This window comes from Oncorhynchus tshawytscha, unplaced genomic scaffold (genome assembly GCF_018296145.1).
Source record: "Oncorhynchus tshawytscha isolate Ot180627B unplaced genomic scaffold, Otsh_v2.0 Un_scaffold_14120_pilon_pilon, whole genome shotgun sequence".
NCBI lineage: Eukaryota > Metazoa > Chordata > Actinopteri > Salmoniformes > Salmonidae > Oncorhynchus > Oncorhynchus tshawytscha.
Genome location: NW_024609564.1, coordinates 10835 through 38098, shown reverse-complemented (window position 1 = coordinate 38098; position 27264 = coordinate 10835). Strand labels below are relative to the sequence as shown.

The window sequence follows — 27264 nt, the reverse complement described above, 5'->3', positions numbered from 1 at the left end:
ATAGTGGAGAGGACCCCAACACTGCTAGTTTTATCACATACAGTATAGGATGGTTGTGTGTTGCTGTTGGGGGAGGGTCTACCCAGACGATAACCAGTGATGTTGCTGTTGGGGGAGGGTCTACCCAGACGATAACCAGTGATGTTGCTGTTGGGGGAGGGTCTACCCAGACGATAACCAGTGATGTTGCTGTTGGGGGAGGGTCTACCAGACGATAACCAGTGATGTTGCTGTTGGGGAGGGTCTACCCAGATAACCAGTGATATTGCTGTTGGGGAGGGTAAGATAACCAGTGATATTGCTGTTGGGGGAGGGTCTACCCAGATAACCAGTGATATTGCTGTTGGGGGAGGGTCTACCCAGATAACCAGTGATGTTGCTGTTGGGGGAGGGTCTACCCAGATAACCAGTGATGTTGCTGTTGGGGAGGGTCTACCCAGATAACCAGTGATATTGCTGTTGGGGGAGGGTCTACCCAGACGATAACCAGTGATGTTGCTGTTGGTGGAGGGTCTACCCAGATGGTAACCAGTGATGTTGCTGTTGGGGGAGGGTCTACCCAGATGGTAACCAGTGATATTGCTGTTGGGGGAGGGTCTACCCAGATGGTAACCAGTGATGTGTTGCTGTTGGGGGAGGGTCTACCCAGATGGTAACCAGTGATGTGTGTTGCTGTTGGGAGAGGGTCTACCCAGATGGTAACCAGTGATGTTGCTGTTGGGAGAGGGTCTACCCAGATGGTAACCAGTGATGTTGCTGTTGGGAGAGGGTCTACCCAGATGGTAACCAGTGATGTTGCTGTTGGGCGAGGGTCTACCCAGATGGTAACCAGTGATGTTGCTGTTGGGAGAGGGTCTACCCAGATGGTAACCAGTGATACTCCAGTCTTGATTCGCACTCAAACAACAAAGTCATGATACAGTTCTCTGTGTTCCTCTCTTTCATCTCTCTATTCCTCCTCTCCTCCTCCTTCCTCCCCCGTCTCGATGAGGAGCGCCCAGTTCTCTCTGTTCCTCTCTTTCATCTCTCTATTCCTCCTCTCCTCCTCCTTCCTCCCCCGTCTCGATGAGGAGCGCCCAGTTCTCTCTGTTCCTCTCTTTCATCTCTCTATTCCTCCTCTCCTCCTCCTTCCTCCCCCGTCTCGATGAGGAGCGCCCAGTTCTCTGTTCCTCTCTTTCATCTCTCTATTCCTCCTCTCCTCCTCCTTCCTCCCCCGTCTCGATGAGGAGCACCCAGTTCTCTCTGTTCCTCTCTTTCATCTCTCTATTCCTCCTCTCCTCCTCCTTCCTCCCCCGTCTCGATGAGGAGCATCCAATTCTCTCTGTTCCTCTCTTTCATCTCTCTATTCCTCCTCTCCTCCTCCTTCCTCCCCCGTCTCGGCGAGCAGCATCCAATTCTCTCTGTTCCTCATGAGGCCGTCCAACAGTGGAGAACAGGAGTCAAACATCCCAGAAAGAGTCTGAGAAATGAGAGAGAGAGAGAGAGAGAGAGAGAGAAGAGAGAGAGAGAGAGAGAGAGAGAGAGAGAGAGAGAGAGAGAGAGAGAGAGAGAGAGAGAGAGAGAGAGAGAGAGAGAGAGAGAGAGAGGGAGGTTGGGGGAAAAGTGGGGGAGGGGGGAGAGAGTGTGAGAGCAATGAATACAAATTCATACATTTCTGATGAAAAGCTATAACCCACCCAGGTTGTATAGACTAGAACCCACCCAGGTTGTATAGACTAGAACCCACCCAGGTTGTATAGACTAGTACCCACCCAGGTTGTATAGACTGGTACCCACCCAGGTTGTATAGACTGGTACCCACCCAGGTTGTATAGACTAGGACCCACCCAGGTTGTATAGACTAGTACCCACCCAGGTTGTATAGACTAGTACCCACCCAGGTTGTATAGACTAGGACCCACCCAGGTTGTATAGACTATTACCCACCCAGGTTGTATAGACTAGTACCCACCCAGGTTGTATAGACTAGACCCACCCAGGTTGTATAGACTGGTACCCACCCAGGTTGAATAGACTAGACCCACCCAGGTTGTATAGACTAGGACCCACCCAGGTTGTATAGACTAGTACCCACCCAGGTTGTATCGACTAGAACCCACCCAGGTTGTATAGACTAGACCCACCCAGGTTGTATAGACTAGTACCCACCCAGGTTGTATAGACTAGAACCCACCCAGGTTGTTTAGACTGGTACCCACCCAGGTTGTATAGACTAGAACCCACCCAGGTTGTATAGACTAGTACCCACCCAGGTTGTATAGACTAGACCCACCCAGGTTGTATAGACTGGTACCCACCCAGGTTGAATAGACTAGACCCACCCAGGTTGTTTAGACTGGTACCCACCCAGGTTGTATAGACTGGTACCCACCCAGGTTGTATAGACTAGTACCCACCCAGGTTGTATAGCCTAGTACCCACCCAGGTTGTATAGACTAGGACCCACCCAGGTTGTATAGACTATTACCCACCCAGGTTGTATCGACTAGAACCCACCCAGGTTGTATAGACTGGTACCCACCCAGGTTGTATAGACTAGAACCCACCCAGGTTGTATAGACTAGTACCCACCCAGGTTGTATAGACTGGTACCCACCCAGGTTGTATAGACTAGAACCCACCCAGGTTGTATAGACTAGTACCCACCCAGGTTGTATAGACTAGAACCCACCCAGGTTGTATAGACTAGTACCCACCCAGGTTGTATAGACTAGTACCCACCCAGGTTGTATAGACTAGTACCCACCCAGGTTGTATAGACTAGTACCCACCCAGGTTGTATAGACTAGTACCCACCCAGGTTGTATAGACTAGACCCACCCAGGTTGTATAGACTGGTACCCACCCAGGTTGTATAGACTAGACCCACCCAGGTTGTATATTGTATAGACTAGTAGCCACCCAGGTTGTATAGACTGGTACCCACCCAGGTTGAATAGACTAGACCCACCCAGGTTGTATAGACTAGGACCCACCCAGGTTGTATAGACTAGTACCCACCCAGGTTGTATAGACTAGAACCCACCCAGGTTGTATATTGTATAGACTAGTACCCACCCAGGTTGTATAGACTGGTACCCACCCAGGTTGTATAGACTAGTACCCACCCAGGTTGTATAGACTAGAACCCACCCAGGTTGTATAGACTAGTACCCACCCAGGTTGTATAGACTAGTACCCACCCAGGTTGTATAGACTAGTACCCACCCAGGTTGTATAGACTAGAACCCACCCAGGTTGTATAGACTAGTACCCACCCAGGTTGTATAGACTAGTACCCACCCAGGTTGTATAGACTAGGACCCACCCAGGTTGTATAGACTAGTACCCACCCAGGTTGTATAGACTAGTACCCACCCAGGTTGTATAGACTAGTACCTACCCAGGTTGTATAGAGGGTGAATGGACTAGTACCCACCCAGGTTGTATAGAGGGTGAATGGTCTACTATCTGCCCAGGTTGTATAGAGGGTGAATGGACTAGTACCTACCCAGGTTGTATAGAGGGTGAATGGTCTACTATCTACCCAGGTTGTATAGAGGGTGAATGGACTACTACCTACCCAGGTTGTATAGAGGGTGAATGGTCTACTATCTACCCAGGTTGTATAGAGGGTGAATGGACTAGTACCCACCCAGGTTGTATAGAGGGTGAATGGACTAGTACCCACCCAGGTTGTATAGACTAGTACCCACCCAGGTTGTATAGACTAGTACCCACCCAGGTTGTATAGAGGGTGAATGGTTTACTATCTACCCAGGTTGTATAGAGGGTGAATGGACTAGGACCTACCCAGGTTGTATAGAGGGTGAATGGTCTACTATCTACCCAGGTTGTATAGAGGGTGAATGGACTAGTACCTACCCAGGTTGTATAGAGGGTGAATGGTCTACTATCTACCCAGGTTGTATAGAGGGTGAATGGTCTACTATCTACCCAGGTTGTATAGAGGGTGAATGGACTAGTACCCACCCAGGTTGTATAGAGGGTGAATGGACTAGCACCTACCCAGGTTGTATAGACTAGTACCTACCCAGGTTGTATAGAGGGTGAATGGACTAGTACCTACCCAGGTTGTATAGAGGGTGAATGGACTAGTACCTACCCAGGTTGTATAGAGGGTGAATGGTCTACTATCTACCCAGGTTGTATAGAGGGTGAATGGACTACTACCCACCCAGGTTGTATAGACTAGTACCTACCCAGGTTGTATAGAGGGTGAATGGTCTACTATCTACCCAGGTTGTATAGAGGGTGAATGGACTAGCACCTACCCAGGTTGTATAGAAGGTGAATGGACTAGTACCCACCCAGGTTGTATAGACTAGTACCCACCCAGGTTGTATAGACTAGTACCCACCCAGGTTGTATAGAGGGTGAATGGTTTACTATCTACCCAGGTTGTATAGAGGGTGAATGGACTAGGACCTACCCAGGTTGTATAGAGGGTGAATGGTCTACTATCTACCCAGGTTGTATAGAGGGTGAATGGACTAGTACCTACCCAGGTTGTATAGAGGGTGAATGGTCTACTATCTACCCAGGTTGTATAGAGGGTGAATGGTCTACTATCTACCCAGGTTGTATAGAGGGTGAATGGACTAGTACCCACCCAGGTTGTATAGAGGGTGAATGGACTAGCACCTACCCAGGTTGTATAGACTAGTACCTACCCAGGTTGTATAGAGGGTGAATGGACTAGTACCTACCCAGGTTGTATAGAGGGTGAATGGACTAGTACCTACCCAGGTTGTATAGAGGGTGAATGGACTAATACCTACCCAGGTTGTATAGAGGGTGAATGGACTAGCACCTACCCAGGTTGTATAGAAGGTGAATGGACTAGTACCCACCCAGGTTGTATAGACTAGTACCTACCCAGGTTGTATAGAGGGTGAATGGACTAGTACCTACCCAGGTTGTATAGAGGGTGAATGGACTAGTACCTACCCAGGTTGTATAGAGGGTGAATGGACTAATACCTACCCAGGTTGTATAGAGGGTGAATGGACTAGCACCTACCCAGGTTGTATAGAAGGTGAATGGACTAGGACCCACCCAGGTTGTATAGAGGGTGAATGGACTAGTACCCACCCAGGTTGTATAGAAGGTGAATGGACTAGGACCTACCCAGGTTGTATAGAGGGTGAATGGACTAGTACCTACCCAGGTTGTATAGAGGGTGAATGGACTAGTACCTACCCAGGTTGTATAGAGGGTGAATGGACTACTATCTACCCAGGTTGTATAGAGGGTGAATGGACTAGTACCTACCCAGGTTGTATAGAGGGTGAATGGACTAGTACCCACCCAGGTTGTATAGAGGGTGAATGGACTACTATCTACCCAGGTTGTATAGAGGGTGAATGGACTAGTACCCACCTGGTATAAGGGATGGCACATCCCATCGATGTAGTTGACCTGCATGTGAGGAAGACGAGTGCTGTTGTCTCTGTTCATCATGTCCTGGGGACAAACAGATGGAACTTATTGTCTTATTATAATTATATGAGTTGACATGTTGTCCTGAAGGTCAGAGGTCAACTGAGTTAACATTACTATGAGTTGACATGTTGTCTCTGTTCATCATGTCCTGGGGACAAACAGATGGAACTTATTGTCACGCCTGCAAAACCACAAACCTCCACTGAGTTAACAATAATATGAGTTAACATGTTGTCCTGCAGGTCAGAGGTCAACTGAGTTAACATTTTTATTTATTTTATTTTACCTTTATTTAACCAGGCAAGTCAGTTAAGAACAAATTCTTATTTTCAATGACGGCCTAGGAACAGTGGGTTAACTGCCTGTTCATGGGCAGAATGACAGATTTGTACCTTGTCAGCTCGGGTTTGAACTTGCAAAACCTGTTGTCTTGCAGGTCAGAGGTCAACTGAGTTAACATGTTGTCTTGCAGGTCAGAGGTCAACTGAGTTAACATGTTGTCTTGCAGGTCAGAGGTCAACTGAGTTAACATTTTGTCTAGCAGGTCAGAGGTCAACTGAGTTAACATGTTGTCTTGCAGGTCAGAGGTCCACTGAGTTAAACATGTCCTGCAGGTCAGAGGTCAACTGAGTTAACATGTTATCTAGCAGGTCAGAGGTCAACTGAGTTAACATGTTGTCTTGCAGGTCAGAGGTCAACTGAGTTAACATGTTGTCTTGCAGGTCAGAGGTCCACTGAATTAAACATGTTGTCCTGCAGGTCAGAGGTCCACTGAGTTAACATGTTATCTTGCAGGTCAGAGGTCCACTGAATTAAACATGTTGTCTTGCAGGTCAGAGGTCAACTGAGTTAACATGTTGTCTTGGAACTTAGTTCAACATCAACATCAAACATCAAACCAGGCAGCAATAGCTACTTACGACAGGTTTGATGTTGAACTAAGTTCCAGGCAGCGATAGCTACTTACGACAGGTTTGATGTTGAACTAAGTTCCAGGCAGCGATAGCTACTTACGACAGGTTTGATGTTGAACTAAGTTCCAGGCAGCGATAGCTACTTACGACAGGTTTGATGTTGAACTAAGTTCCAGGCAGCGATAGCTACTTACGACAGGTTTGATGTTGAACTAAGTCCCAGGCAGCGATAGCTACTTACGACAGGTTTGATGTTGAACTAAGTTCCAGGCAGCGATAGCTACTTACGACAGGTTTGATGTTGAACTAAGTTCCAGGCAGCGATAGCTACTTACGACAGGTTTGATGTTGAACTAAGTTCCAGGCAGCGATAGCTACTTACGACAGGTTTGATGTTGAACTCTTCCTTCTCTCGGTCTCCTTGAGCGAAAAACTCTGATGCCACCAACTTGGCTGTCTGAGGAGGGAGAGAATGAGGGATAAACCGTGTGTATGTGTGTGTGTGTGTGTGTGTGTGTGTGTGTGTGTGTGTGTGTGTGTGTGTGTGTGTGTGTGTGTGTGTGTGTGTGCTTACCCTCTTCTGAATATGCCAAGGCTTTGTAATGGCAGCAATGTCGCTGGCTGTCATCAGCATCGACCTGTGGGAGACACACACACACACACACACACACACCACATACACACACACACACACACACACACACACACACACACACACACACACACACACACACACACACACACACCACACACACCCACGGATCAGAGTCGATCACGACTAGATGGTCAAAGTAGTGCACTATATAGGGTTTAGCATTCTCACCTTAGTAAGTCTCTGTGCCTGTCCTCCTCCCACCTCACTCCTCTCTGACCCAGTTCAAAGAACTCTGCCCTCCTCCTGAACACACACACACACACACACACACACACACACAGAGTGAGAGAGTAAGGCACCACAGAGAGTCTCCCCTGCTAGATGTAGAATCACATGGTAAACTGGGGCAGAGCTCCCTGCCCTCCAGGACCTCTATACCAGGCGGTGTCAGAGATGTATAATCACATGGTAAACTGGGGCAGAGCTCCCTGCCCTCCAGGACCTCTATACCAGGCGGTGTCAGAGATGTAGAATCACATGGTAGACTGGGCAGAGCTCCCTGCCATCCAGGACCTCTATACCAGGCGGTGTCAGAGATGTAGAATCACATGGTAAACTGGGGCACGGCTCCCTGCCCTCCAGGACCTCGATACCAGGTGGTGTCAGAGGTGTAGAATCACATGGTAAACTGGGGCAGAGCTCCCTGCCCTCCAGGACCTCTATACCAGGCGGTGTCAGAGATGTAGAATCACATGGTAAACTGGGGCAGAGCTCCCTGCCATCCAGGACCTCTATACCAGGCGGTGTCAGAGATGTAGAATCACATGGTAGACTGGGCAGAGCTCCCTGCCCTCCAGGACCTCTATACCAGGCGGTGTCAGAGATGTAGAATCACATGGTAGACTGGGCAGAGCTCCCTGCCATCCAGGACCTCTATACCAGGCGGTGTCAGAGATGTAGAATCACATGGTAGACTGGGCAGAGCTCCCTGCCATCCAGGACCTCTATACCAGGCGGTGTCAGAGATGTAGAATCACATGGTAAACTGGGGCAGAGCTCCCTGCCCTCCAGGACCTCTATAGCAGGCGGTGTCAGAGATGTAGAATCACATGGTAGACTGGACAGAGCTCCCTGCCCTCCAGGACCTCTATACCAGGCGGTGTCAGTTTACCATGTGATTATACATCTCTGAAAAAAACCAAAGCACAGCTCCAAGCTACGCAAGAGCTATTTAGGGAAGAAGCAGTCAGCTGGTATTCTGTCTATAATGGAGTGGCCAGCACAGTCACCGGATCTCAACCCTATTGAGCCATTGTGGGAGCAGCTTGACCATCAAGCCAATCCAACTTGTGGGAGGTGCTTCAGGAAGCATGGGGTGAATCTCTTCATATTACCTCAACACATTGACAACTAGAATGGTAAATCTAAAGATCTGGTGAAGAGTTACCTCAACACATTGACAACTAGAATGGTAAATCTAAAGATCTGGTGAAGAGTTACCTCAACACATTGACAACTAGAATGGTAAATCTAAAGATCTGGTGAAGAGTTACTGAATACCAAAGGTCTGCAAAGGCTGTAATTGCTGCAAATGGAGGATTCTTTGACAAAAAACAAAGTTTGAAAGAGACAATTATTATTTCAATGAAAAATCATTACCTGTCAACATCCTGACTTTATTTCCTGTTCATTTTGAAAACAAGGACATTTCTAAGTGACCCCAAACTTTTTAAACAGTAGAGTATATATATATATTTTATTTATTTATTTATTTAACCTTTATTTAACGAGGCAAGTCAGTTAAGAACAAATTCTTATTTTCAATGACAGCCTACCGGGGAACAGTGGGTTGACTGCCTTGTTCAGGGGCAGAACGACAGATTTTTACCTTGTCAGCTCGGGGGATTCGATCTTGCAACCTTTCGGTTACTGGCCATAACACTCTAACCACTAGGCTACCTGTCGCTAGGCTACCTGTCGCTAGGCTACCTGTCGCTAGGCTACCTGTCGCTAGGCTACCTGTCGCTAGGCTACCTGTCGCTAGGCTACCTGTCGCTAGGCTACCTGTCGCTAGGCTACCTGTCGCTAGGCTACCTGTCGCTAGGGCTACCTGTCGCTAGGCTACCTGTCGCTAGGCTACCTGTCGCTAGGCTACCTGTCGCTAGGCTACCTGTCGCTAGGCTACCTGTCGCTAGGCTACCTGTCGCTAGGCTGCCACGCAATATATAGTAAAGTATACATAATCTATATAGACAAAATATACTGTAAGTAGTTATATAGTACAGTATACCTACTCTATATAAACACATATTTAGTAAAGTATACATACTCTATATAAGTAGTTATATAGTACAGAATACATACTATATAAGTAGTTATATAGTACAGAATACATACTCCATATAAGCACATATATAGTACAGTATATATACTCTATATAAGCACATTTATAGTAAAGTAAACATACTCTATATAAGTACATATATAGTACAGTATACATACTCCATATAAGTAGTTATATAGTACAGAATACATACTCTATATAAGTGCATATATAGTACAGTATACATACTCCATATAAGTAGTTATATAGTACAGAATACATACTATATATAAGTAGATATATAGTACAGAATACATACTCTATATAAGTAGTTATATAGTACAGTATACATACTCCATATAAGTAGTTATATAGTACAGTATACATACTCTATATAAGTGCATATACAGACAGTATACATACTATATAAGTAGTTATATAGTACAGAATACACACTATATATAAGTAGATATATAGTACAGAATACATACTATATATAAGTAGATATATAGTACAGTATACATACTCCATGTAGACAGCCAGGTCCGTAGCCAGGATGGCTTTCTCTATCATGGGTAACACTGTCCTGTAGTCATCAGGACACAGACCACTGAGGATCTGACTTCCCTGAGGGAGAGGGAGAGGGGAGAGAGGGAGAGAGAGAGGGAGAGAGAGAGAGAGAGAGAGGGAGAGAGAGAGAGAGAGAGAGAGAGAGAAAGGGAGAGAGGGAGAGGGAGAGGGAGAGAGGGAAAGGGAAAGGGAGAGAGGGAGAGGGAGAGGATGAGAGAAGAGTGAGTCAATGATGGATGAAGAAATGGATGATCAAAAGAACGAAAGAATGGAAAGAGGGAGGGATGAGGGAGGGAGAGGGAGGGATGAGGGATGGGGAGGGATGGAGGGAGGGATGAGGGAGGGAGGGAGGGAGGGAGGGATGGAGGGAGGGATGAGGGAGGGATGAGGGAGGGAAGGATGGAGGGAGGGATAAGGGAGGGATGAAGGAGGGATGGAGGGAGGGAGGGATGGATGGAGGGAGGGATGGAGGGAGGGATGGAGGGAGGGATGAGGGAGGGATGGATGGAGGGAAGGAGGGAGGGATGAGGGAGGGATGAGGGAGGGATGGAGGGAGGGATGAGGGAGGGATGAGGGAGGGAAGGAGGGAGGGATGGAGGGAGGGATGGGAGGGAAGGAGGGAGGGAAGGAGGGAGGGATGAGGGAGGGAAGGAGGGAGGGATGAGGGAGGGATAAGGGAGGGAAGGAGGGAGGGATGATGGAGGGAAGGAGGGAGGGATGAGGGAGGGAAGGAGGGAGGGATGAGGGAGGGATAGGGAGGGATGAGGGAGGGATGAGGGAGGGATGAGGGAGGGATGAGGGAGGGTTCTAACCGGGTTGTTGAGGATGAAGAGGCACATGTCATAGTGATGATGCTCCAGAGAGGAGGTTCCATACAGCTGGGCTAGAGGCTGCTGAGTCCTGGAGAGAGGAGGGGGGGGGGGAGGGGGGTAGGGGGGGGAGGGAGGGGGGAGGGGGGAGGAGGGAGGGAGAGGAGAGAGGGGGGGTAGGGGGATGAGGGAGGGAGGGGGGAGAGGGAGAGAGGGGGGAGGGAGGGAGGGAGGGGGAGAGAGGAGAGAGGGGGGGAGAGAGTTGAGGGGGAGAGAGGAGAGAGAGCAGAGGGGGAGAGAGAGAGATGGGGAGAGAGAGAGAGAGAGCAGAGGGGGACAGAGGGCTAGAGGGGGAGAGAGAGGAGAGAGGGGAGGCAGAGGGGGAGAGGGGGGGGGGGAGAGAGGAGAGAGGGAGAGAGGGGGAGAGAGGAGAGAGGGAGAGAGGAGAGAGGGGGAGAGAGGAGAGAGGGAGAGAGGGGGGAGAGAGGGAGAGGGGGGAGGGAGGGAGGGGGGAGGGGAGAGAGGAGAGAGGGGGAGAGAGAGAGAGGAGAGAGGGAGAGAGAGGGGAGAGAGGGAGAGAGGGGAGAGAGTGGTGGAATGAATCAAAGTAAACAACAAAATCATGGAATGTAAAATGAATTAATTAGAATGTAGAGAAGGATGGAAGGATAGAATGAGAGGTGAGAGTGTACCTCTCTATGTAGGAGTTACTGACTCCTCTGTGATCCAGGTCGTGGTTCAGAGTAGCTATCATCAGAGCCAACACCTCCAGACGAGATAAATTAGACTGAGTGAGAGAGAGAGAGAGAGACAGAGAGAGAGACAGACACAGAGAGAGAGACAGAGACAGAGAGGGAGAGAGACAGAGACAGAGAGAGAGAGAGAGAGAGACAGAAAGAGAGGGAGGGAGAAGAGGGGAAGGGAGGGAGAAGAGAGAGAGAGAGAGAGAGAGACAGAGATGAATTAACAGAGAGAGGCACCAGAGAGGAAGACAGAGACAGAGATGAACCTGAAAGTGAAAAAGAGAGGTCAGAGAGAGAGGGGAAGGTCAACAGAAAATGTGATTTGCTGAGGCTGACAGAGAGAGAAAGAGACAGAGAGAGACCTCTGAAGGACCTGAAGTAGAGATCATCAGAGACAGAAAAAGAGAGGGAAGGAGAAGAGGGGAAGGGAGGGAGAAGAAGAGAGACCTCTCACCTGTAGCTGGGGACAGGAGGAGAAGAGGAGACACTGAGGACAGAAGAGACAGAGAGAAGAGACAGAGAGACAGAGAGAGAGACAGACAGGGAGACAGAGAGAGACAGAGACAGAGAGAGAGAGAGAGACGAAAAAGAGAGGGAGGGAGAAGAGGGGAAGGGAGGGAGAAGAGGGGAAGGGAGGGAGAAGAGGGGAAGGGAGGGAGAAGAGAGAGGGTGATTTGAGGAGGCTTTAATAATGAATTAACGGAGAGGCACCAGAGAGGAAGAGGAGCAGCATGTTAACCTGTGAAAGTGTTTTTCTGAGGTCAGAGGGAGAGTGTCAAATTTGGTCAACATAAAATGTGATTTGCTGAGGCTGATTTGATAAAGGGTCACCTGTAGCCCTAACCTCTGACCTCTGACCTCTCACCTGTAGCTGGTCTGCAGACATCATCATAGCGAACATACACTGAGCCCTAACCTCTGACCTCTGACCTCTCACCTGTAGCTGGTCTGTAGACATCATCATAGCGAACATACACTGAGCGGTGCTGAGGCCGTGACTCCAGTTGTGGTAGGGCACATTGCTACGGTAACCACGCCTTACACTCAGAACCCACTGACAGAGACACTGGGGGAGAGGGAGAGAGAGAACAGAGTCAAACTCACAGGATCAAAGTTACACATTAATATGTGTGTGTGTGTGTGTGTGTGTGCGTGTGCGTGTGTGTGTGTGTGTGTGTGCGTGCGTGCGTGTAGTACCTTGTAGTCGATGTTGAAGTCCTGTACCAGGTTGAGATCCAGGAACATTCTAACTGTGGCCTGAGCCGTGGAGTCCTCTGATAGGCCAAAATCAGAGAAGCTGAAGTCCAGGATGCGCAGTGATTGGGCAGAGGGGATTTCAGCTTCCTGGTTAGGATGAGAGAGGAGGGATTCAAAAACACATACTGAACACACACACACACACAGGCAGGCAGGTATCTGTTAAGAGGTAGTGGTGAGGAGTTCTGGGGGGTCAAGACAGTGGGAAGTTGACCTCTGACCTCTCTAGTCAGGTATTTGCAGGTATCTGTTAAGAGGTAGTGGTGAGGAGTTCTGGGGGGATCAAGACAGTGGGAAGTTGACCTCTGACCTCTCTAGTCAGGTATTTGCAGGTATCTGTTAAGAGGTAGAGGTGAGGAGTTCTGGGGGGGGTCAAGACAGTGGAAGTTGACCTCTGACCTCTAATGATGGTGGTTAATCTGGTTAATCCCCTGGTCTAATCTGGATTTAGCTCAGACAGAGGAGAAACACACCTCAGCAACCACTAATCTGACTGACACCGCTCTCTAGTTTCCTCTGGAGACACCCAACCCTCTGCTGGGGTAGAAGGAGGGAGGGAGGGAGGGAGGGAGGGAGGGAGGGAGGGAGGGAGGGAGGGAGGGAGGGAGGGAGGGAGGGAAGGAAGACACCGCTCTTTAGTTTCCACTGGAGACATCCCTCTGCTGGGATAGAAGGAGGGAGAGAGAGAGAGAAGGAGAGGGGGAGAGGGGGGGGGGGGGAAAGAGAGGGAAGGAGGGAGGGAGAGGAAGGACACCGCTCTCTAGTTTCCTCTGGAGACATCCCTCTGCTGGGGTAGAGGGAGGGAGAGAGAGAGAGAGAAGGAGAGGGGGAAGGGAGGGAGGAAGTGAGGGAAGGAGAGAGAGAGGGATGGAGAAAGAGAGAGAGAGAGAGAGAGAGAGAGAGAGAGGGGGGGAAGGGAGGGAGGGAGGAAGAGAGGGAAGGAGAGAGAGAGAGAGCCATTACACTAATCTGACTGACACCGCTCTCTAGTTTCCTCTGGAGACATCCAACCCTCTGCTGGGATAGAAGGAGGGAGAGAGAGAGAAAAGGAGAGGGGGAAGAAGGGAAGGAGGGAGAGAAGAGAGAAGGGGAGGGAGAGGGAGGACACCACTCTCTAGTTTCCTCTGGAGACATCCAACCCTCTGCTGGGATAGAAGGAGGGAGAGAGAGAGAGAAGGAGAGGGGGAAGGGAGGGAGGGAGGGAGGGAGGGAGGGAGGGAGGGAGGGAGGGAGGGAGGGAGGGAGGGAGGGAGGGAGAGAGAGGGATGGAGAGAGAGAGCCATTAGGAGAGGGGGAAGGGAGGGAGGAAAAGTAAAGGGAAGGAAGAGAGAGAGAGAGAGGGAGGGAGGGAGGGAGGGAGGGAGGGAGGGAAAGGGAGGGAGGGAGGGAGGGAGGGACAGAGGGAGGGAGGGAGAGGGAGGGAGGGACAGAGGCCTAAACATCAGAGACCGTGAAGGAGTGGGGGAAAGGGAACATCTGAGAATGAGGAAGAGGGATGGAGAGAGAGAGAGAAAAGAAGGAGAGGGAGAAGGGAGGGAGGAAGAGAGGGAAGGAGGGAGAATCAGAGAGATTGGGAGGAGGGGGAGAAGGAAGAGAGGAACATGGTTATGGGGGAAGGAGACTGAGAGGGACTGGTGGTTATGGGGGGATCTCTAGTTTCCTCTGGAGACATCCAACCCTCTGCTGGGATAGAAGGAGGGAGGAGAGAGAGAGAGGGAGGGAGAGAGAAGAGAGAGAGGAGAGGGGGAAGAGAGGGAAGGAGGGAGAGGAGAGAGAAGGGGAGGGAGAGGGAGGACACCACTCTCTAGTTTCCTCTGGAGACATCCAACCCTCTGCTGGGATAGAAGGAGGGAGAGAGAGAGAGAAGGAAAGAGAGGGAAGGAGGGAGGAAGAGAGGGAGGGAGGGAGAGAGAGAGCCATTACACTAATCTGACTGACACCACTCTCTAGTTTCCTCTGGAGACATCCAACCCTCTGCTGGGATAGAAGGAGGGAGAGAGAGAGAGAGGAGGGAGAGAAGAGAGAGAAACTGAGCGAGAAGGAGAGGGGGAAGAGAGGGAAGGAGGGAGAGAGAGAGAGAAGGGGAGGGAGAGGGAGGACACCACTCTCTAGTTTCCTCTGGAGACATCCAACCCTCTGCTGGGATAGAAGGAGGGAGAGAGAGAGAGAAGGAGAAAGGGAAGGGAGGGAGGAAGAGAGGGAGGGAGAGAGAGAGCCATTACACTAATCTGACTGACACCGCTCTCTAGTTTCCTCTGGAGACATCCAACCCTCTGCTGGGATAGAAGGAGGGGAGAGAGAGAGAGAAGGAGAGGGGGAAGAGAGGGAAGGAGGGAGAGAGAGAGAGAAGGGGAGGGAGAGGGAGGACACCACTCTCTAGTTTCCTCTGAGACATCCAACCCTCTGCTGGGATAGAAGGAGGGAGAGAGAGAGAGAAGGAGAGAGGGAAGGGAGGGAGGAAGAGAGGGAGGGAGAGAGAGAGCCATTACACTAATCTGACTGACACCGCTCTCTAGTTTCCTCTGGAGACATCCAACCCTCTGCTGGGATAGAAGGAGGGAGAGAGAGAGGGAGGGAGGGAGGAAGAGGGAGGGAGGGAGGGAGAGAGAGGGAGGGAGGGAGAGAGAGGGAGGGAGAGAGAGAGCCATTACACTAATCTGACTGACACCGCTCTCTAGTTTCCTCTGAGACATCCAACCCTCTGCTGGGATAGAAGGAGGGAGAGAGAGAGGGAGAGAGAGAGAGGGAGGGAGAGAGAGAGAGAGAGAGAGAGAGAAGGAGAGGGGGAAGAGAGGGAAGGAGGGAGAGAGAGAGAGAAGGGGAGGGAGAGGGAGGACACCACTCTCTAGTTTCCTCTGGAGACATCCAACCCTCTGCTGGGATAGAAGGAGGGAGTGAGAGAGAAGGAGAGAGGGAAGGGAGGGAGGAAGAGAGGGAGGAAGAGAGGGAGGGAGGGAGGGAGAGAGAGGGAGGGAGAGAGAGAGCCATTACACTAATCTGACTGACACCACTCTCTAGTTTCCTCTGAGACATCCAACCCTCTGCTGGGATAGAAGGAGGGAGAGAGCGAGAGAGAAGGAGAGAGGGAAGGGAGGGAGGGAGGGAGGGAGGGAGGGAGGGAGGGAGGAGGGAGGGAAGGGAGGGAGGAAAAGAGGGAGGGAGGGAGAGAGAGAGCCATTACACTAATCTGACTGACACCGCTCTCTAGTTTCCTCTGAGACATCCAACCCTCTGCTGGGATAGAAGGAGGGAGAGAGCGAGAGAGAAGGAGAGGGGGAAGGGAGGGAGGAAGAGAGGGAGGGAGAGAGAGGGAGGGAGGGAGGGAGGGAGGGAGGGAGGGAGGGAGGGAGGGAGGGAGGGAGGGAGGGAGGGAGGGAGGGAGGGAGGGAAAGAGGGAAGAGAGAGAGGGGAGAGGGAGGAGAGAGAGAGAGGGGAGAGAGGGGGAGGGAGGGAGAGGGACAGAGGATACAGAGAGAAGGGGAGAGAGAGAGAGAGAGAAGGAGAGGGAGAAGGGAGGAGGAAGAGAGGGAAGGAGGGAGAGAGAGAGAGGGAAGGAGGGAGAGAGAGAGAAGGGGAGGGAAGGGAGGGAGGAAGAGAGGGAGGAGGGAAGAGAGGGAGGAGGGAGAGGGGGAAGGAAGAGAGGAGGTGGTTATGGGGGAAGGAGGGGGAGAGAGAGGGATGGAGGGGAGGAAGAGAGGGACTGGTGGTTATGGGGGATCTCTAGTTTCCTCTGAGACATCCAACCCTCTGCTGGGATAGAAGGAGGGAGAGAGAGAGAGAGGGAGAGAGAGAGAGAGAGAGAGAGAAGGAGAGGGGGAAGAGAGGGAAGGAGGGAGAGAGAGAGAATTGGGAGAGGGAGGACACCACTCTCTTGTTTCCTCTGAGACATCCAACCCTCTGCTGGGATAGAAGGAGGGAGAGAGCAAGAGAAGGAGAGAGGGTAGGGAGGGAGGAAGAGAGGGAGGGAGGGAGAGAGAGAGCCATTACCCTAGACTGACACCGCTCTCTAGTTTCCTCTGGAGACATCCAACCCTCTGCTGGGATAGAAGGAGGGAGAGAGAGAGAGAAGGAGAGAGGGAAGGGAGGGAGGAAGAGAGGGAGGGAGGGAGAGAGAGAGCCATTACACTAATCTGACTGACACCACTCTCTAGTTTCCTCTGGAGACATCCAACCCTCTGCTGGGATAGAAGGAGGGAGAGAGAGAGAGGGAGGGAGAGAGGAGAGAGAGAGAGAAGGAGAGGGGGGAAGGGAGGGAGGGGAGAGAGGGAGAGAAGGGGAGGGAGAGGGGAGGACACCACTCTCTAGTGTCCTCTGGAGACATCCAACCCTCTGCTGGGATAGAAGGAGGGAGAGAGAGAGAGAAGGAGAGAGGGAAGGGAGGGAGGAAGAGAGGGAGGGAGGGAGAGAGAGAGCCATTACACTAATCTGACTGACACCACTCTCTAGTTTCCTCTGGAGACATCCAACCCTCTGCTGGGAAAGAAGGAGGGAGAGAGAGAGAGAAGGAGGGAGGGGGAAGGGAGGGAGGGAGGAAGAGAGGGAAGGAGGGAGGGGGGGAGAGGAGGGAGGGAGGGAGGGAGGGAGGGAGGGAGGGAGGGAGGGAGGGAGGGAGGGAGGGAGGGAGGGAGGGAGGGAGGGGAGGAGGAGGGAGGAAAAGAGGGAAGGAGAGAGAGAGGGAGAGAGGTGGATAGAGAGAGGGATGGAAGTGGATAGGGAGACAGAGATGGGGGGATAGAGAGAGATGGAGGGGGGAAGGAGATGGGAGGAGAGAGGGATGGGTGGATAGAGAGAGAGGGAAGGAGGGATAGAGAGAGAAGGGGAGGGGGGAAGGGAGGGAGGAAGAGAGGGAAGGGGGATAGAGGGGGAAGGGGTGGATGGGAGAGAGGGGTGGATAGGAAGAGAGGGATAGGTGGTTATGGGGGGAAGGAGGGGGTGGAGAGAGAGGGATGGGGGATAAGAGAGGGACTGGTGGTTATGGGGATGGGTGGATAAGGAGAGAGAGGGATGGAGGGGGAGAGAGGGAGAGACAGGTGGATATAGGGGGGATGGGTGGATAGGAGAGAGAGGATGGGTGGATAGAGAGAGGGATGGGTGGATATAGAGAGAGATGGGTGGATATAGAGAGAGGGATGGGTGGATATAGAGAGAGATGGGTGGATATAGAGAGGGATGGGTGGATATAGAGAGGGATGGGTGGATATAGAGAGAGATGGGTGGATATAGAGAGAGATGGGTGGATGTAGAGAGGGATGGGTGGATATAGAGAGAGATGGGTGGATGTAGAGAGGGATGGGTGGATATAGAGAGAGATGGGTGGATATAGAGAGGGGTGGATATAGATGGGTGGATATAGAGAGGGATGGGTGGATATAGAGAGGGATGGGTGGATATAGAGAGGGATGGGTGGATATAGAGAGAGATGGGTGGATATAGAGAGGGGGTGGATGGGTGGATATAGAGAGGGATGGGTGGATATAGAGAGGATGGGTGGATATAGAGAGGGATGGGTGGATATAGAGAGGGATGGGTGGATATAGAGAGAGATGGGTGGATATAGAGAGAGATGGGTGGATATAGAGAGAGATGGGTGGATATAGAGAGGATGGGTGGATATAGAGAGGGATGGGTGGATATAGAGAGGGATGGGTGGATATAGAGAGAGATGGGTGGATATAGAGAGGATGGGTGGATATAGAGAGGGATGGGTGGATATAGAGAGGGATGGGTGGATATAGAGAGGGATGGGTGGATATAGAGAGGGATGGGTGGATATAGAGAGAGATGGGTGGATATAGAGAGGGATGGGTGGATATAGAGAGGGAGATGGGTGGATATAGAGAGGATGGGTGGATATAGAGAGGGATGGGTGGATATAGAGAGGATGATGGGTGGATATAGAGAGGGATGGGTGGATAGAGAGAGAGATGGGTGGATATAGAGAGGGATGGGTGGAAATAGAGGGATGGGTGAAGGGCAGTATTTTCCCTATATTCATTTAGCAGCAGCTTCATCAGATCATCAGATTCTCATCAGATCGTCATAGAAACCTCCAGTGTAACTAGTCAGCTAGTAATCCTGGAAGTGGAGCCAACCTCATAGCGATAAATGAAAACCAGTAATAAACCTAAGGGAACAATGGTGAGTTCTAGAACCATCACCAGTAATACACCTAAGAGCACAATGGTGAGTTCTAGAACCATCACCAGTAATACACCTAAGAGCACAATGGTGAGTTCTAGAACCATCACCAGTAATACACCTGAGGGAACAATGGTGAGTTCTAGAACGCCAGCAGCATACCACCCTGCAGCTAAGCTAAGCAGGGTTGGTCCTGGTCAGTTCCTGGATGGGAGAACAGATGCTGCTGGAAGTGGTGTTAGAGGGCCAGTAGGAGGCACTCTTTCCTCTGGTCTAAAAAAAATATCCCAATGCCCCAGGGCAGTGATTGGGGACGTTGCCCTGTGTGGTGTGCTGTCTTTCAGATGGGACGTTAAACGGGTGTCCTGACTCTCTGAGGTCATTAAAGATCCCATGGCACTTATCGTAAGAGTGTTAACCCCGGTGTCCTGGCTAAATTCCCAATCTGGCCCTCAAACCATCACGGTCACCTAATAATCCCCAGTTTACAATTGGCTCATTATTCCCCTGTAACTATTCCCCAGGTCGTTGCTGCAAATGAGAATGTGTTCTCAGTCAACTTTACCTGGTAAAATAACAGATAAAAATAAAATGTATATAAAACCTTAGTGGTAAATGTATGTAGTAATCGTTAGCTTAACATCTTTGATTGATTCATATAGAATTGGCTGGCGACGCCATTGATATTAAATGAAAACGGTTCTCGACTTTCAGATTGTAAAGGAAGAAAACGTCATTTAATGTTCATGCATTGTGGAGTAGCATATCCGGACACACCGCCGCTGCTGAAAATAAATCCTAGGGGAAACACTGAAAAGGGAAGGGAGAGATTGGCAGAGAAAGGGTAAGAGAGGGAGGGAGAGAGATATGGAAAGAGAGACAGAAATATAGTGGGTGGAAAGAGAGAGAGAGAGATCTGTAGAAATAGGAATAGAGGGAGAGATGTGAGGAGAGAGGGAAGGATAAAGAGATGTGAGGAGAGGGGGAAGGATAAAGAGATGTGAGGAGAGAGGGAAGGATAAAGAGATGTGAGGAGAGAGGGAAAGATAGAGAGATGTGAGGAGAGAGGGAAAGATAAAAAGATGAGGAGAGAGGGAAGGATAAAAAGATGTGAGGAGAGGGAAGGATAGGATAAAGAGATGTGAGGAGAGAGGGAAGGATAAAGAGATGTGAGGAGAGAGGGAAGGATAAAGAAGGATAAAGATGAGAGAGAGGAAGAGAGGGAAGGGAAGGATAGAGAGATGTGAGGGAAGGATGAGGGAAGGATAGAGAGATGAAGGATAGAGAGATGTGAGGAGAGGGAAGGATAGAGATGGTAGGATAGAGGGAAGGATAAAGAGATGGTAGGATAGAGAGAAGGATAGAGAGATGTGAGGATAGAGAGATGGTAGGATAGAGGGAAGGATAGAAGATGATAGGATAGAGATGGAGATGGTAGGATAGAGGGAAGGATAAAGAGATGGTAGGATAGAGATGGTAGGATAGAGAGATGGTAGGATAGAGGGAAGGATAGAGAGATGGTAGGATAGAGGGAAGGGTAGAGAGATGGTAGGATAGAGGGAAGGATAAAGAGATGTGAGGATAGAGAGATGGTAGGATAGAGAGATGGTAGGATAGAGAGATGGTAGGATAGAGGGAAGGATAGAGAGATGGTAGGATAGAGGGAAGGATAGGATAGATGGTAGGGTAGAGAGATGGTAGGATAGAGAGATGGTAGGATAGAGAGATGGTAGGATAGAGGGAAGGATAGAGAGATGGTAGGGTAGAGAGATGGTAGGATAGAGGGAAGGATAGAGTAGATGGTAGGGTAGAGAGATGGTAGGATAGAGGGAAGGATAGAGAGATGGTAGGGTAGAGAGATGGTAGGATAGAGAGATGGTAGGATAGAGAGATGGTAGGGTAGAGAGATGATGTAGGATAGAGAGAGGGAAGGATAGAGAGATGGGTAGGGTAGAGAGATGGTAGGATAGAGAGATGGTAGGATAGAGAGATGGTAGGGTAGAGATGATGGTAGGATAGAGAGATGGTAGGAGAGATAGAGAGATGGTAGGATAGAGAGATGGTAGGATAGAGAGATGGTAGGAGAGATGGTAGGATAGAGAGATGGTAGGGTAGAGAGATGGTAGGGAGAGATAGGAGAGATGGTAGGATAGAGAGATGGTAGGAGAGATGGGTAGGATAGAGAGATGGTAGGATAGAGAGAAGGATAGAGAGATGGTAGGGTAGAGAGATGGTAGGATAGAGGAAGAGAGATGGTAGGATAGAGAGATGGTAGGATAGAGAGATGGTAGGATAGAGAGAGATGGTAGGATAGAGAGATGGTAGGATAGAGAGATGGTAGGATAGAGAGATGGTAGGATAGAGAGAAGGATAGAGAGATGGTAGGGTAGAGAGATGGTAGGGTAGAGAGATGGTAGGGTAGAGAGATGGTAGGGTAGAGAGATGGTAGGGTAGAGAGATGGTAGGGTAGAGAGATGGTAGGGTAGAGAGATGGTAGGGTAGAGAGATGGTAGGGTAGAGAGATGGTAGGTGTTGGTCTGTTGGTATCAGTGGTTCACCTGCAACGCTCGGATTTCCTCTTGAGCTGCAGTGAGGTGGTAGGACAGAACCTTAGGAGAGGACACACACACACACACACACACACACACACACACACACACACACACACACACACACACAACACAGCATATAGACTTAAAAACACACACACACAAATACACACACACACACACACACACACACACGTCAACACAGCACATAGACTTAAAAACACACACACACACACAAATCAACACAGCACATAGACTTAAAAACACACACACACACACAAATATTTAAACACATGAAGGAATTGTGGAAAAACTGAGATTAAATGTATTTGGTGAGTGTCAACGGAATTTCATCATTATTTATAATATTTATAAGAATTTATAAGATTCTTATTTGCATAAAATAGACGGAGACCAGTCTTTTCAAAAATAGATGATAGTATTTATTCTCGGAGCGCGCTGCCATGGAACCACCAACAACAGTTTATATACAATATATGACATCACAGGTTCTAGAATGAATCTCCTCCTCCCGACCAGGACAAAGCAGGTTCAAACAGTTTATATACAAAATATGACATCACAGGTTCTAGAATGAATCTCCTCCTCCCGACCAGGACAAAGCAGATTCAAACAGTTTATATACAAAATATGACACACTATACCTGGATGAACTCCTGAAGTCTCACCATTATCTATCACTATTTAGCAGACAGTTCCAGATACGGAAACCCTGGAGAGGCTCTCGCTGTCTTATTTAATCACCACAGAGTTATAGCTGAGTGGGTTCAAACATAGGTTAATGACCCTCTTTGCTTACAAACACACAACACATACCTCTCCAACTAAGTTGGAATGTTGTTTATTATGTTTAATCACTCCTTGTTCATGCTACATAATCCCTTCCTTATGAACTAACATTATTAATGTCGACCCCCTACTTTTTCGAACATTCCGTTAAAAATCGCGCAACATTTCGGCGTCCTGCTACTCATGCCAGGAATATAGTATATGCATATGATTTGTATGTGTGGATAGAAAACACTCTCACGTTTCTAAAACTGGTTAAATCACCGCTGTGACTATAACAGAGCGTCTGTTTCATCAAAAAGCGCAAGAAAAACTGAGTTAAAAGTTAACTATTTAGAAATTAAAAAACAAAAAAATGTATATATATATATATATATATATATATAATAACCGTTAGCTAACGTTATTGGTAAGTTAACACAGTTAAAAAGTGAAAAGCCTACAGATCACTGAAAACTGAAAAAAATATCCATGCGCCACTTGCATGTATTGTTCAAGGGGCACGAAATTAAATGGGGCCGAGATTGCAAGTCCTACAGCTTCCACACGATGTCACCAGTCTTGTCAATTGCCTTCTTGTTGTTTCTTGGTCAAACGAGGAAGAGAGACCACTTTCCATCCGGTCTCCGACAGGAAGTTTTGGAAGAGAGATTTCGGAAGATGATTTGAAATCGTGGAGCTATTGAATACACATCGCCTCGTGATCAATTTGATAGATTATTAACGTTTACTGATACCTAAAGTTGGATTACAAAAGTATTTCGAAGTGTTTTGTGATAGTTTATCGTCGACTTTTTTAATTTTAAAAAATGACGTAGCGTTTTGAAACTGTGTTTTTTTCTGAATCACACAGTTTCCATAGATGGATATTTTGGATATATGGACCGATTTAATCGAAAAAAATACCCAATAGTGATGTTTATGGGACATATAGAAGTGCCAACAAAGAAGCTCGTCCAAGGTAATGAAAGTTTTATATTTTATTTCTGCTATTTGTGTAGCGCCGGCTACGCTAATTCTTTTGTTGACGTCGCCTTCAGGTATTTCGGGGTGTTGCATGCTATCAGATAATAGCTTCTCATGCTTTCACCGAAAAGCATTTTAATAATCTGACTTGTTGGCTAGATTCACAACGAGTGTAGCTTTAATTCAGTGCCCTGCATGTGTGTTTTGATGAACGTTTGAGTTTTAACGAGTGCTATTAGCATTTGGCATAGCGCATTTGCATTTGCTGATGGCTAGATGAGACGTCTGCGTCTCAGGTCGACGCAAGAGGTTTTAATCAGATATTGTAAAACAGAGTATAAGTTTAATTAGTTATAGTTCTATTTAAATGTAGATATTGTTTAGTCATTATTCATAAAATTCCTGTCACTAAGGTGTATGTAAACTTCAGACTTCACCTCTATTTACAGCACCAGTCAACAGTTTGGACACACCTACTCATTCAAGGGTTTTCTATTTATTTGTACTATTATCTACATAATAGTGAAGACATCAACACTATGAAATAACACATATGGAATCATGTAGTGTTAAAGTGTTAAAGTGTTAAACAAATAAAAATATATTTTAGATTCTTCAAAGTAGTGATGTCTTCACTATTATTCTACAATGTAGAAAATAGTAAAAAATAAAGAAAACCCCTTGACTAGTACTATATATATATATATATATATAATATATATTGCAATTCGGCCCCCTTGAACTTTGCGGAGGAATGGGAAAAAATTTCAGTCTCTCGATGTGCAAAACTGATTGAGACATACCCCAAGCGACTTACAGCTGTAATCGCAGCAAAAGGTGGCGCTACAAAGTATTAACTTAAGGGGGCTGCATAATTTTGCACGCCCAATTTTTCAGTTTTTGATTTGTTAAAAAAGTTTGAAATATCCAATAAATGTCGTTCCACTTCATGATTGTGTCCCACTTGTTGTTGATTCTTCACAAAAAAATACAGTTTTATATCTTTATGTTTGAAGCCTGAAATGTGGCAAAAGGTCGCAAAGTTCAAGGGGGCCGAATACTTTCGCAAGGCACTGTATATACATATATACACAGACTTCTGTCTCCTCTCCCACCTCTTGGGTAACGTCCTGACTGGCTCGTTGGTACTCTATCCGTTGGACGGTCTGGACAGTCTGCAGGGCCAGGCCGCAGTACACCGCAAAGTCCTCCAGGAGGCGCTCATCATAACGGTTAAACGCCCTGCCCGTCTCCGCCTCGCCAGGGGCCGTGCACAGCTTGTTCTTCAGCTGGCAGACGGCTGAACAGACAACAACAAACAACAAACAACAAATAACAAACAACAACAACAACAACAAACAACAACAACAACAACAGAGGGAAAGTTGTTAATAACTTTATTTATTTATTTAATAACTTCAAACTTCATGAGGATTCATGACTCAATCTTATCAGGTATCGTCATGACGATATCGTCTTGCCCAGGGCCTGTATTCATGAAGCGTCTCAGAGTGCTGACCTGGGATCAGTTTTGCCTTTTAGATCCTAATGAAGAAGACCACATAGACAGGTGGGGATCTGATCCTAGATCAGCTCTGCTACTCTGAGATGCTATTGCGGATGTGTTTCTGTGGTGTGGAGATCAGTAGTGGTTAATTTATGGATAGGGGGCAGTATTCCGAAGTTTGGATGAATGAGGTGCCCAAAGTAAACTGCCTGTTACTCAGGCCCAGAAGCTAGTATACGCATATAATTGTATTATTGGATAGAAAACACTCTGAAGTTTCTAAAACTGTTAAAATAATGGCTGTGAGTATAACAGAACTGATGTGGCAGGTGAAAACCCGAGGACAAACCATCCAGGAAATGACATTTCTTTGATGCGAGTCATTTTCTATTCAAAGCCTATTGACTATATAAAGGGTTTTAGGGCCCAGATTGCAGTTCCTATGGCTTCCACTAGATGTCAACAGTCTTTAGACATGGTTTCAGGCTTGTTTTCTGAAGAAAAAACAAGAATAAGAAGTTTTGGCAGGTGTCCGTTTTCACTGCCACTACTCCTTTGCGCGTGACGGTGTGCGCACCCCTCATTCTTTTTCCTTTCTATTGAAAACGCTTTTGTCCGGCTGAAATATTAGCGATTATTTAGATAATAATTGACACCCAGAGGATTAGTTATAAACATCTTTTGACATGTTTCGACTAACTTTACCGGTACTATTAGGATAAATTCGTCTGCATGTTTTGACCTCCTTAGAGCCAGTGGATTACTGAACAAAACGTGCCAACAAAACAGGGTTTTTGGATATAAAGAGGGACTTTATCGAACAAAACAACCATTTATTGTGTTGCTGGAACCCTTTGGAATGCCAACAAATTAAGATTATCAAAGGTAAGTGATTTATTTCATTGCTATTTCTGACTTTCGTGACTCTTCTGCTGGGTTGTAAAATGTTTGTATGCTTTTGTAAGCGGGGCGCAGTCCTCAGATTATCGCATGGTCTGCTTTCGCCGTAAAGCCTTTTTGAAATCTGACACAGCGGCTGGATTAACAAGAAGTTAATCTTTAAGCCGATGTATAACACATGTATTTTTATGAATGTTTATTATGACTATTTCTGTCATTTGAATTTGGCGCTCTGCAATTTCACCGGATGTTGTCAAGGTGGGTCGCGAGCGAAACGCATATCCCAAATTAAGACAGTCTTATCTGTTGTTTGTAGATCAGTGATGGTTAGGACTGTCTATTTAACAACCCTGCTAAGCACCCTGGCTGACGCACTCTAATGCTGCTAATACTCAGTCAGCTAATAGAGGACTTCCTAGTAAATACAAGATGATCTACAGACTTCTCTAGTAAATACAAGATGATCTACAGACAAGATTCTCTACAGACTTCCTAGTAAATACAAGATTCTCTACAGACAAGATTCTCTACAGACTTCCTAGTAAATTCAAGATTCTCTACAGACAAGATTCTCTACAGACTTCCTAGTAAATTCAAGATTCTCTACAGACAAGATTCTCTACAGACTTCCTAGTAAATACAAGATTCTCTACAGACAAGATTCTCTACAGACTTCCAAGTAAATGCAAGATTCTCTACAACCAAGATTATCTACAGACTTCCTATTAAATACAAGATTATCTACAGCCAAGATTATCTACAGACTTCCTATTAAATACAAGATTATCTACAGCCAAGATTCTCAACTGCCAAGATTCTCTGCAGACTTCCTAGTAAATACAATGCTTCCTAGTCATTCAATACTAGTCAGTGAATAGATCAGTAAATAAAGACTGAAGAGCCAGTAATACGCTGGTTTAAGACGCACTGATATCAATATCTCTGCCTTGACTATCAACAACGACTAACAGCGTGACTCTAACAACCACAGAAGAAGAAGACTCCCTATGACTAACAGCGTGTCTCTAACAACCACAGAAGAAGAAGACTCCCTATGACTAACAGCGTGTCTCTAACAACCACAGAAGAAGAAGACTCCCTACGACTAACAGCGTGTCTCTAACAACCACAGAAGAAGAAGACTCCCTACGACTAACAGCGTGTCTCTAACAACCACAGAAGAAGAAGACTCCCTACACTAACAGAGACTCTAACAACCACAGAAGAAGAAGACTCTGCCTCTTTACGACTAACAGCATGTCTCTAGCAACCATTCATGACTAGAACAACCACAGAAGAAGAAGACTCCCTAGGTTGTCTCTAACAACCACAGAAGAAGAAGACTCCCTACGACTAACAGCGTGTCTCTAACAACCACAGAAGAAGAAGACTCCCTACGACTAACAGCGTGTCTCTAACAACCACAGAAGAAGAAGACTCCCTACACCAAACAGAGACACCTGCCTCTTTACTGTTGTATGAGGTGTAGTTATAGAATTCATGTTGTTGTTGTCAATGGAATTCTATAGTGAGGTTAAAGTCATATAAACATAGTTAGATAAATAAAGTGAGTTTTATCCAGTCATTGGCCTGTAAAGACAGTGCTGCATATAAAGTAGAGAAGATACATTCAGGGAAAGAGGGACGCACCAATGATTTGTCCTGTCTTCCCGTTTCTGATCGGGCAGCAGACCAGACTACCCGTGTGGGGGTCCTGATCGGCGCCGGACACGTTCAT

General features: G+C 47.8%; 1 protein-coding gene across 1 annotated transcript; it reads right to left on the bottom strand.

The window, feature by feature from the left end:
- Nucleotides 1-290: 290 nt before the first annotated feature.
- On the bottom strand, nucleotides 291-27264 carry LOC121845159 (cGMP-specific 3',5'-cyclic phosphodiesterase-like). Its single transcript, XM_042315931.1, has 13 exons — nucleotides 27177-27264; nucleotides 24235-24419; nucleotides 21353-21403; nucleotides 12597-12743; nucleotides 12337-12465; nucleotides 11349-11443; nucleotides 10660-10747; nucleotides 9804-9904; nucleotides 7183-7257; nucleotides 6934-6997; nucleotides 6742-6816; nucleotides 5383-5466; nucleotides 291-1459 (listed from the first exon to the last, which is right to left on the bottom strand). The coding sequence occupies exons 1-13, from the start codon at nucleotides 27262-27264 to the stop codon at nucleotides 1343-1345; spliced, it is 1299 nt and encodes a 432-aa protein (XP_042171865.1). The 3' UTR covers nucleotides 291-1342.

Coding starts and splice junctions, on each gene's coding strand:
- LOC121845159 (XM_042315931.1), bottom strand. CDS start 27,264: ATGAACGTGTCCGGCGCCGATCAGGACCCCCACACGGGTAGTCTGGTC. Junction 24,420..27,176: donor GAAGACAGGACAAATCATTG/GTGCGTCCCTCT, acceptor TTGTCTGTTCAG/CCGTCTGCCAGCTGAAGAAC. Junction 6,817..6,933: donor CTTGGCATATTCAGAAGAGG/GTAAGCACACAC, acceptor CTCCCTCCTCAG/ACAGCCAAGTTGGTGGCATC.